At 34.9% G+C, this 12,468-nt stretch overlaps 1 protein-coding gene across 1 annotated transcript in view; it reads left to right on the top strand.

The window, feature by feature from the left end:
* Positions 1 to 12,468, top strand: part of Zdbf2 (zinc finger DBF-type containing 2) — a 44,414-nt gene that overhangs the window by 11,655 nt on the left and 20,291 nt on the right. The window contains 2 exon segments of the mRNA XM_047544912.1: positions 8,414 to 8,491; positions 8,493 to 8,519. Of these exon segments, the coding sequence (XP_047400868.1) occupies positions 8,414 to 8,491; positions 8,493 to 8,519 (105 nt within the window).

Here is a 12,468-nt window from a genome sequence, read left to right on the forward strand (position 1 = left end):
GTGGTGATGTAGACAGCTTTGTCTTATTCCTGATCTTAGAGGAAATTGATTTCAGCTTTTCCTCATTTAGTATTAGGTTGTAGGTGGTGGGTTTCTCATGTATACCCTTTACTGTACTGCAAGACCTAATTTTTGGGGGGAATTTTTATCATGAAGAGATATTGAAGTTTATCAAATGCCTTTTCTGCATCTATTGAAATAATCATATAGTTTTCTCCATGTACAAATAGAGAAACAACATGTATCCCATTTGTATACAATAAAAAAAAATCATATAGTTTTCATTCTACTGATGTGAAGTTTTGTTTTTATCACTTTGTATATATTGAGCTATCCTTGCATCCTTGGGATAAATCCTACATGATCTTGGTGTATAAGCATTTTTATGTGCTATTGGATTGATTTATTCATATTTTTTTTGAGAATTTTTCATCTCTGTTCATCAGGGATATTGGTTAGTCATTTTATGTAATTTTTTGGTGCTCGTCTCATTTTGGTGTCAGTATAATGCCTTGTAAAATGGGTTCTCTTCCTTTCAATACTTTGGAATTATTTGAGAGGTGGCATTTGTTCTTTAAAGATCTGGTAAAATTCACGAGTGAATTTCTGGTCCTGGACTTCTCTTTCTTGGTACACTTTTTATTACTAATTCAATCTTGTTATTGGTCTGTTGGATTTTTCTGTCTTGGTCCAATTTCAGTAGGTTATATTTGATGTCATTGTTCATAATAGTTCCTAATGACCCCTTTGTATCCCTCTAATATCAGGTTTAATGTCTCCTTTTTCATCCTTGATTTTATTTGGGTCTTCTCTCTTCTTTTCTTTTTTTTTTTTTTTTTTTTTTGGGAGGATTGAACACAGGACCTTGTGTATGATAAGCACATGTTCTTCCACCGATCTACATCCCTGGCACTCTTTTTTTTGCTCTGTTAATCTAGCTATTGATTCGTCAGTTTTGTCATTTGTAAAAACCAATTCTTTGTGTCATTTTCAATTGCATATATTTTTGTTCTCTATTTCATTTATTTCTGCTCTGGTTTTTGTAATTTGTTTCCTCCATTTAGAATGGGTTTTGGTTTGTTCTTAGTTTGCATGATTAATTCTGTTTATTTTAAATCTTTTTCTTTTGCTATAGGCACTTACTGCTATAAGCTTCCCTCTCAGTACTGTTTTTGCAGTAGTCCATAGGTTCTGGTATATTGTTTCATTTTTCATTAATTTCAAGACTTTTTAAACCCTCCCTCTCCTGTTTTTTTTTTTTTTTTCTTTGAGATAAGTGTCTTGCTGTGTTATCTAGGCTGATTTCAGTTCCAATCCTCCTACTCAGCCCCTCAGGTGCTAAGAAAACAGACATGTACCACCATCCCTGTCCCTAAATTACCCTTTTGAATTCTTCATTGACCCATCGTTTATTTAAGAGCATATTTTTTAGTTTTCATGTATTCATACAGTTTCTAGAGTTACTTTTGTTTATTATTAGTTTTATTCAAATCTGGTCAGAGAAGATACATGTGCTGATTCTGATTCTTTATATACATTTTTGAGACTTATTTCATAGCCTGATGTATTAGAAAATATTCCATGTGCTGAGAAGAATGTATATTCTGCAGCTGTTGGATAAATTGTTCTGTAATTCCCTGTTAGGTTCATTTTGGTTTATAATATAGTTTAATTCAGATGTTTATTGATTTTTCTGTCTGGAAAATCTGTCCATTGATGAAAGTGGGTTTTTTTGTTTTTGTTTTTTTGTGGTGCTTGGAATTGAACCCAGGGCCTCGTGCATGTGAAACAAGCACTCTACCAACTGAGCTATATCCCCAGCCCGAAAGTGGGGTTTTGAAGTCTCTGTTATTGTACTAGGATCTCTCTCTTAGATCTAATGATGTTTGCTTTATATAATTGGAAATTTTACCATTGTGTGCATATGTTGATATGTTATTTCTTCTTGTCAAATTGGTCCTTTTATATAGTTACTTCCTTTATCTTTTTACAGTTTTTTTTTTTAATATGAAAGTCTTATTTTATTTAAGTAGAGCTTCCCTGCTTGCTTTTGGTTCCCATTTACATAGTATAGTTTTTTTGTATCCCTTTACTTTTAGTCTATGTGTAACTTTAGTGGTGAAGTGAGTTTTTAACAGCATTATCCCTGAGACTTTTTAAAAAATCCACTCAGCCTTTTTTTTGCTTGCTTGTTTTTGTTTTTGTTTTGGTACCAGGAATTGAACCCATAGGCGCTCAACCACTGAGCCACATCCTCAGCCCTGTTTTGTATTTTATTTAGAGAAAGGGTCTTGCTGAATTGCTTAGGGCCTCACTTAAGTTGCTGAGGCTGGCTTTGAATTCACGATTCTCCTGCCTAAGCCTCCCAAGCCACGGAATTACAGACCTGTGCCACTGCACCTGGCTACTCAGCCATTTTTATCTTTTAATTGGGGAATTTAACCTGTTACCATTCAGGCTTATTACTGATAAGTGAGGGAATACTCTGTCATTTTCTTAATTTCTTTCTTTTTGATATTGGGAATTGAACCTGGGGCATTCTACCACACAGATACCTCCCTAGCCCTTCTTCATTTTTTACTTTGAGATAGGGTCTTGGAACTTTGCCCAGATTGTCCTCAAACTTGTGATCCTTCTTGTTTAGCTTCCTGATTTAGCTGGGATTACAGGCATGTGCCACTAGGCTTTGTTAATTTTTCCCCTGGTTGTTTTGCATATCCTTTGTCTCTTCCTCTCTTATTCTTATTATTTGTGGTCTGGCGATTTTCTGTTACAGGTTTGATTCTCTTTCTTGTGCATCTGCACTACTTCTTTGTGTTTTCATGCTGGTAGTTATCCTTTTGCTTCCAGTATAGCAGTCCCTTAAGCATATCTTACAGGACTGATCTGATGGTGGTGAATTTCCTCAGTTTTTGTCTTGGAAAATCTATTTCACCTTCATTTCTGAAGGATAGCTGTGCTGGGTATGCTACTTTTTTTTTAATGACTACCTTTTATTTTTTGATTTTTTTTTTAAGTTGTAGATGAATATAATACCTTTATTTTATTCATTCATTTCTATGTGGTGCTGAGGATAGAACCCAGCACCCCAGCCCATGAGTATACTACTCTTGATTGGCAGTTTTCTTCCTATAATTTTGACTACATATATTTTTATGTCTGTTTTTAATTTTTTTCCTTTTAGAACCAATAAAAATCTTTTTAACATCAGGATTCATTTTGACATGATTATAAAGGCATGGAATATAACTTGCTCTAATTAAGTTCCCAATATTTCCCCTTTCCTTTTCTTTCTCCATCCCCCTGTTCCCTTCTCTCTATTCTAACTGGTCTTTCTGCTATTTACTTTTAGTTAGTTTTTTTTTTTTAACTTAGTGTCTTGAGGATACACATGATGGTGAGATTCACTGTGGTATATTCATATATGTACTTTGGAAAGTTAGGTTAGATTGACTTTGAATATATTATCCCTTTCTCTCTTGGCCTGTAAGGTGTCTCCTGGTAGGTCTGCTGTTAATCTATGTGTAGGGATCTATGTGACTTGATTCTTTTCTCTTGCTGTTTTTAGAATTTTTTCTCTTTGACTTTCGACAGTTTGATTATGATTTACAGACTGTGTTTAGCTATCTAGTTATTACTGTAACAAAATGCCTGAGAATAAATCAACTTACAAAAAGGGAAAAGTTTTTTGGCTCACAGTTTTGGAGGTTTCAGTTCAAACTTGGTTGACCTTGCTTTTGGGTTTGTAGTAAGTCCGGATATCATGGTTGGGAGTGTGTGGTAGAGCAAAACTGTTTACCTCTTAGCCTGGGTGCAAAAAGAATAGGAATGCACTGGGGTTTCACGATTCCCTTTGAGGGCTTTTGCTTTTGCTTCTAGTGTGGGAATTCTTTGCAATGACCTAAAACCTCCTTTAGGCCCTATCTCCTCAATTTTCCATCTTTTTTTTTTTTTTTTTTTTTTTTTTTTCCTTTTATGCTTGGTGTCAAACCTAGGACCTTGTGCCTACTAGTGTTCTACTATTGAGCTATGAGCTATGAGCTATGTCCCCATTCTACCACTTCAAATAGTTTTAAGTAGAGGACCAAGCCTTTATTAACATGAGGACCTTTGGGAGATATTCCAGGTCCAAACTGTTGTATAGAGGACTTTTTTTTTTTTTTTTTTTAATAAAACAACTGCAGCCATTATTAGTGACTTTATTGAAGGCTCATTGGAGTTTGCCAAGAAATGGCAATTATACACCTTGAGGCAGCCACATTGATCTTATTCAAGGGATTCCTTAATCCCCCTCCTTAGATTTCCTAATAGTTAGAGGACCTTTTATGTTAGAATCTATTACAGCTCCTTTGAGTTTCCTGGACCTGAATGTGCATTTCTTTCCCATGATTTGGAAAAATTTCAGAAGTTACTTTACTGAGTAGATTTTATTTTCTTTAAATTCCCTTTTTCTCCTCTTGTTTTTAAAAGAATACCCATAATGCAAATATTTCCTTGCTTAGTCATCTCCCTTAAGTCTTACAGACTTTGACCATTCTTTTCAATTCTTTTTTCCCCCCAGTACTGGGAATTGAACTCAGAGCCTTCATATATGTTAGGCAAGTGCTTTACACTGAAGTATATCCCTAACCCACAGAAGACCTGTTTTTAAGCTCAGAAATTATTCTGCTTCATCTAATTTGCTGTTAGGAGCTTCAACTGCATTTTTTCTTTCATTTATTGAGTTCTTTAGCTTCAACATTACTGTTGAACATTGGTTCTTTTTGGTGAATTTCTTATTCATATTATAAATTATCTTTTTAATTTCATTAAATTGTCTGCATTCTCTTGTATCTCATTGAGTTTCCTTAAAATCATTATTTTGAATTCTTTTTCAGACAGTTTGTTGGTTTTCTTTTCTTTGAGGTTTGTTGCTGTAGAGTTACTAAGTTGCATGTGAGGCATCATATTAACCTTTTTTTTTTTAATGCTTCTTGTGTCCCTACATGGATATTTGTGCATCCAGCAAATCAGTGTGTATTTTTTAGGGTGGCTTTCATAATAACTCACTTGTTGATGTGTACTAGGTTATTGAGATGGATAAAATACATTGGTTTTGGTTCCAGGTTGGTGTCTTAGCATAGTATCTATGTAGTTTTTCAGCTGTAATCAATGTTGGTGTTGCCTGGGGATGTCTCAGTGACCTAGATTCAGGGGTTGTAGGACTGCACTTTCAACTGAGATGCAGTTTTCTTAGGCAGGGTATTTGGTGGCAGCTCTGGGTGTAGTACTACTGGCTCCTCATGGGTGTGATTTGCATAGGGGTTGTGCCATTGTGGTGGGCCCTGGCAGGTGAGGCACAGAGGTGTAGCAGTGGAGGCAAGGGTCCCATCATTTTCCAAGAACTGGGTTGGGGCAGGCCTGCTTTGGTGCACCTACATGAATCTGGTACTGTGTGCCTAGTAGCGAATTGAAGTGTCAGTGTGTGTAGGGACTGGTCTGCACTGGAGGAGGGATCCTGTCAGTGTTCAAGGGTGGTGAAGGTGACTTTGCACACCTTCTGGAGGCTGATGTGCTCGTATAGGGCTGTCCAGTTGCTTTGCTCGACTGAGGGTGGGTTGGTGGGTGGGGTCCTATCTTTGCATCTGGGTCTTGAGTCAAATAACTTTGTTCCATCATATGCTTTCTGCCATGATTTGCTGCTTTGCCATAGGCCCAGAAGCAACCCAGCCAATTTTGGACTGAAACCTCTAAAATTGTGAGCCAAAGCAAACCTTTCCTTTTGTAAATTGATTATCTCAGGTGTTTTGTTGTGGTAACGAAAAGTTGACTAACATACTTTCTCTGTAAGGCTATCATGAGTCTTTGTGATCTGTGATATCTTTGCAACATCTCCACTTTACTGTGAAGCACTACTTCAAACACTGTAGTGCGTTTTCTTTTTGGTCTTCGTGTGTGTGTGTGTGTGTGTGTGTGTGTGTGTGTGTATGCTTGCACGCGCGTGTGCTCAAGCACACGTGTGTGGGGAGGAAAATGTGCTAGGCGCACCTAGTTAGCCATCTTGCACACTTTACTCCTACAGTCTTGAGTACTGTAATTTTGTATCAAGTTTTGAAATCCAGACGTTTGAGCCATCTAACTTTGTTCTTTACTTTCAAGGTTGTTTTTGTTCCATGTACATTTTAGAGTTACCTCATCAATTTCTTCAGCAAGGCAGCTAGATTCTGATAGGGATTGTGTTCAATCAGAAGATAAATTGGGGGAGTATCCATAAGTCTTCCAAATCATGAATAGGGAGTATATATTTCCATTTGTATACAACTTCTTTAAAATCTTTCAACAGTGTCTTGTGATTTTTTAATGTACAATTCCTATGCTGTTTATGTTAAATTTATTCCTAAGTATTTCATTCTTTTTGATGCTATTGTAAATGAAATTGTTTTATTAAATTCATTTTGGATTGTTCATTGCTAGTATACAGAATGCTATAATAGCTTTTTAAAATACTGATTTTGTATTGTACAACCTTTCTGAACTTGTTAGCTTTAATAATTTTTTTATAGATTCCTTAAGATTTCTTACATGTAAGCTCATGTCATCTTCATGAGCTTATATTTTGCTACTTCTTTCCAATCTGGATACATATATTTTTTTCCTTGCCTAATTTCCTTTGCTGGAACGTTCAGTATAGTCATTGTTGAGTAGAAGTGGTGAGCATGGACATCCTTGTCTCTCTTGATCTTGGGGGGAAAGCTTTCATTCTTTCACCATTAAATATAGTGTTAGTTGTGACTTTATTACAGATAACCTTGTTAGGTTGAGGAATTAACCTTCTATTCCTAGTTTTTAAAGTGTTTTAAAGTGTTTTATTATGAAAGCATGTAGGCTTTGTCAAACACTTTCATGCATCTATTAGACAATTATGTATTTTTCATTTAGTCAATTAATATAGCATATTGCTATAATAAAATAGCTTAAATTAATTTAAACAAAATCATTCCGAGGGCTAGGAAGTCAAGATCTAGGTGCTAGTTTTTGGTGAAGGCTCTCTTCCTAGTTTGTGGATGTCTGTTTTCTTAATGTGTCATCACTTGGCAGAGGGAGAAGGGTGATGATCTCTTTCCCCTTTCTCAGGTCAATCCTATTTCATCAATCTTATTATAGATTAAGAATTCATTCTTATGATTTCTTTTAACCTTAATTACCTCCTAATAGCTTTGTCTCCAAGTATAGTCACATTAGGGGCTTCAACATATGAATTTTGGGTGGATGCTGTTCAGTCTATAGTAATTACACTGATTGATTTTCTGATGTTAAACTAATCTCACATTCCTGTGATAAATCATACTTGGTTGTGGTGTTATAATCCTTTTTGTGTGTTGTTGGATTTGGTTTGCTAATAATCTGTTGAGGATTTTTATGTTTGCATTCATAAGGTCCAACATTTGTTATGAATGCAGATGTAAAAATCCTCAACAGGGTTGTTGGTAGTGTTCCTTTCTTGTAATGTCTTTGTGTGATTTTTGTATGAGGTTAATATCAACCTCCCAGAATGAATTGAGTAGTGTTCCCTTCTTTTTTGTTGGAAGAATTTATAAAGCATTGTATATGGAGAGTTTGACATAAGTATTCTTGGTATAGTAGCTACAGTTTTGTGACTAGGGTTGTTAACTTAGAACTGAGCCTCAAATTTTTCTTTAGGGTCTGAGCAATAGAATTGCATCATGAAGTGGTCATATAATGACATTCTGGGTCTGCTAATGCTAAATGGTTACACCTTAGATGATAAGTTTTTAATATACAAAAATTTGGCTGTGTGGTGGCATTTGTTTTGTTTAATTACCTAATAGTAATCACTTAATTTCCTACTGAGAAAAAATTTTTATTGTGGATTTGTACCCCTCTGCCCTTTTAAAAAGAAATGATTTTTAATGCTGATCATAAATATGAGGAGGCAGAAAATAAATCTCAAGGTTCTCTAGTATTTTTCTCATGATTGATAAAATTATATCATTACTTTAGTGGAAGATTACTTGTTGAACCTTTGACAATGGTCTACCTCAATTCCTTAACTACAGGTTCTATTCAGTAAGAATTTAGTGCAACTTTTTAACCTAATATTTAAAATAACAGTTTTCATTCATTTGGATACTCTTGCACTAAATTGACATTTAAAAAGATTCTGTTGATGACAGGATAATTTGTATTACTGTGAAAGCTTGGAAAAATATTTCAAGGCTTTGGAAAACTAATAAGGCAGTGAAGAAATATGGGGGCCTAAATCTAGTGGAGTATTCCATAGAAACAATGGAAGCCAAAAGAAAGAAAACAACTGCCAACCTAGAATTCTCTACTCAATAAGTATATCTTTTAAAAAGTAAGGTGAAATAAAAAATATTTTCAGGAAACAAAAATTAAGGGAATTTGTCACCAGCAGACCCTCACTAAAGGAAAAACTAAAAGGAGTTCTTCAGGCAGAAGGAAAATGATTCCAGATGGAAGCTCAGAGATAACAGGAAGTAATGAAGAGCAATGGAAAGGTAAATATGTAGGCAATCTAAATAATGTTTTGTGGGATTAACAACAATGCCATATAGGTTGGGAGGGCAGTAAATGGAGTTAATTTCTAAGGATCTTATATTGTTCGTGAAGAGATAAAAGTAATAAATAATTTTAGACTATAATAAGTAAGGGTTGTTTGTTTTGTTACTACTAATAGACTAGGAACGAGTCTATGACCACCAAATTAACAGAAAGGGAAAAAAATGGACTAATAAAATATAGTCCAAAAGAAGGCAAGTAAGAAGAGAAAAAAAGAATATTTATAGTATAGACATGAATAATAAAAGCAGTTTTTAAAAAAAGAACATAGGGTGTTGGGGATTAAGCTCAGTGGCAGAGCGCATGCCAGCGCAAGGCCCTGGGTTTGATCTTTGAACATTGGAGTAGGGGGACATGGAAAAAAAAAAAAAGAAAAAAACAAGGCAAAAGAAAGGGATTTAAATCAAAGTATATCTAAGTATTATATACGAGTGAAAATGGATTTAATACTTGAATTAAAACTATATTCAAGGTCTATGGGTATAGCCCAGTGGTAGAATGCTTGCCTAGCATGTGTGAGACCCTGGGTTTGATCCCATCAGCATCACAAAAAGGAAAGAAAAAAAAAAAAACCTATATTCAATATTTTATTAGAGGTTCTAACCACAGAAATAAGGAAAGCAAAAGATACCAAAAATGATAACGATTGAATAAGAAGAAATAAAGCTGTTATTTATATGCAACATAATTGTGGGTATAAAAAAATCCAAAAGATATCCAGGCAAGCTATTAGAATTGATAAGTGAGTTTGAAAAGGCTGTTGGAGATTGCTGTGGTGGTGTGTGCCTATAGTCCAAAATACTTAGGAGGCTAAGATAGGAGGATCACTTGAACCTAGGAGTTGGAGACCAACCTGGACATAGAGACACTGTGACTCAAACAACGAATGCTCTTGGACCAACTTTTGTATTTTTTGATGCAGACACTATACAGAAAATGGGATTTAAAAAAAAATCCTTTATAACAGCATTAAAGAACATCAACTCCTAAGGAGTAATAACAACAAAAATACGTGTAAGATCTTCACATAAAAAAGCTATAAATACTGAGAAATTTTCAAGTTCAAGGATTGGAAGAATCAATATTGTAAACATGTCAATTTTTCCCATATTGTTGTTTTTATCCAATGAAATTCAAGTCAAAATCTCAGAAAAGTATTTTTTAAATGAAAATTAAGCTAACTGAAAAATAAAAATGGTAATGAAAAAATACTAGAACCAGGATAATCTTAAGATCATAATGAGAGGACATACTCTAGCAGCATACTCTACTTATTGAACTACAGTCATTGAGACAGTGCACTCTTGGTGCAAAGTTATAAGGATCAGAAATTTCAGAAATAGATGTATCTGAATATTTGATATATGACAAAGGTGACATTACAGAGCATTGAGGACAGGACTTTGTTCAATAAATGATACTGGTGAAATTAGACATCTATGTGGGGAAAACATGAAATCTTATTACTAAATCATCCTCTATTCAAAAATGAATTCCAAATGGATTATAAATATAAATATAAATATTATAAGAAATGCAATAAAGCTTCTAGAAACCCGAAAAACTCTTCATGACTTTGGAGTTAGGAAGAGTTTTCTGGACACAAAAAGCACTGAAAAATAAAACAATTAACACACTGGCCTGCAACAAAATTAAGAAACTCTGGAAAATGCTTAAGAAAATGAAAAGGCAAGCCACAGAGAGGAAGATGATACTTGAAACTTGTATAACTGAACAGAGAACTTGCGTCCAGAATAAATAATGAATTTCTACAAGTCAATAAGAAGGAGACTGAATATCTATTTGAAAAACAGAAAGAGATTTGAACAGACTCATCATAAAAGAGGATGTGCCAAATGACCAGTAAATATGAAAGCTTTTGTAAAGATTGCAGATTAAGGCTACAGTGATATAAAATTGAACACTTTCTGCGATAGCTAAAATTTGAAAAGACAATACGAAGTGTTGATGAGGAAGTAGAACAGTGCAATCTGATACATTGCTGGTAGAAGTATAAATTAGTACAGATACTTTGGAAGACTAGCCTACAGTGAATACTTAAAACTGAACATATGCAAAATTTATGACCTTGAAGTTCCATTCCTAGTAACATACTCAATAAAAATACATGTGCATTGGCACTAGAAGACATGTAAGAAGGTCCTTTGTAACATTATTTATACTAGCCAAATGCTGGTAACAACACAAATGTTCATCAGGGGCAGAATGGATAAATAAATTATCATATAGTCATACAATGGAATACAGATGTGAAAATAATCAAACTTCAGCTAACATGGAAGAATATCACAAATACAATGTTGAGTAAGAAAAGCTGAATGCAAAAGAATGAATGTTGTATGACTCCATTTATATGAATTTTAGACACTTTCAAAACTACATTATTTCTGGGCATGGTGGTGCATGCTTGTAATTCCAGCTGTTCAGGAGACTGAGGCAGGAGGATCACAAGTTCCAGCCAACCTGGACAACTTATCAAGACCCTGTCTCAAAATTTTACGAAAGGTCTGGGGGTCAGGCACAGTATCGCTTGCCTGTAATTCCAGCAGTTTGAGAAGCTGAGGCAGGAGGATTACAAGTTCAAAGCCAGCCTCAGCAACTTAGCGAGGCCCTAAGCAAAACCCTGTCTCAAACTTTAAAAAATTTAAAAAGGGACTGGGGATGTGGCTCAGTGGTTAAGCACCCCTGGATTCAATCCCTGGTATTGAAAAAAAAGGGGAGGGGATGGTGCTGGGGATGTAGCTCAGAGGTAGAGCGCTTGCCTAGCATGCGCAAGCCCCTGGGTTCATTCCCCAGTACTGGGGAGAACAATTGTATTATTAAAAATTAGGACAGTAGCTAACTTTGGGGGGAGTGGGAAGGAATATTAGATTGGTATGGGACATTAGAGAAATTTCTAGTGCTTGCTGATTTTTCATGGATAGATGATTATGGATGTGTTTACTTTGTGATAATTTGAACTGTATGCATATGATTTTTGTATTTTATGTATATTATATATCAGTTCGAAAATTGTAAAGGAATCCTTATGGGATGTATATGATATGGTGGTTACTGCAATTTATGTAAATGCAGTTTTCCATTGCTTTTTTTCTTTTCACTTTGGCAGAGAGAGGACAGGGTTGGATTTTAATTGAATCTTTGTTCCCTTGTGCATGTGTTCCCTCAACTACCAGCGGTGTAACTCCTATGATGGGTCCTGGACAGTGGGGAGTTTTATAGTAAGAAGATTTCAAGATTGTCATATGTATTTTTTTGGTGCTGGGGATCAAACCTAGGACTTTGTACATACTAGTCAAATACTCTACCACAGACTATTCCTCTAGCCCCAAGACTGTCATAATTTTAGATTATTACTGGAGCTTAAGCAGTACTAGAGAAAACCTCTGAAGTCAACACAGAAGAAGTAATTCCAAGAGTTTTAACAGTGGTCAGGAGGTAGCAACCTCATTTTAAGTTCTTTAGCATGTTTACTGTGTTGTGTATTATTAAACTAAATGTTTTTAAATCATAAGTAACATGTTAGAAACATTCCATTAGTTCTAGCATGATACCATGAAAAGAATATAAACTTTAGATTTAGATTCAAGTCCTGACCTTGGTATTTGCTAGCTATATAACACTGGGCAATTACTTTCTTTGTGGCCCAGGTTCTTTATGTCTAAAGAGAACACTTTTTATTCATACACTGAAAATCAATGAGACTATTGCATAAACAGAATAACACTATGTTTGGTACATCATATGCTTAGTCCACAAAATAATATTTGTTAAGACAGAATCTTTCTGTGGACAAAAGAATTTAGTGTATTTACTTAAGGCAGAATTTTTAATCTGTGAAGGAAAAAGTACTTTTTTGTGAATTAA

Source organism: Sciurus carolinensis, chromosome 3 (assembly GCF_902686445.1).
Source record: "Sciurus carolinensis chromosome 3, mSciCar1.2, whole genome shotgun sequence".
NCBI lineage: Eukaryota > Metazoa > Chordata > Mammalia > Rodentia > Sciuridae > Sciurus > Sciurus carolinensis.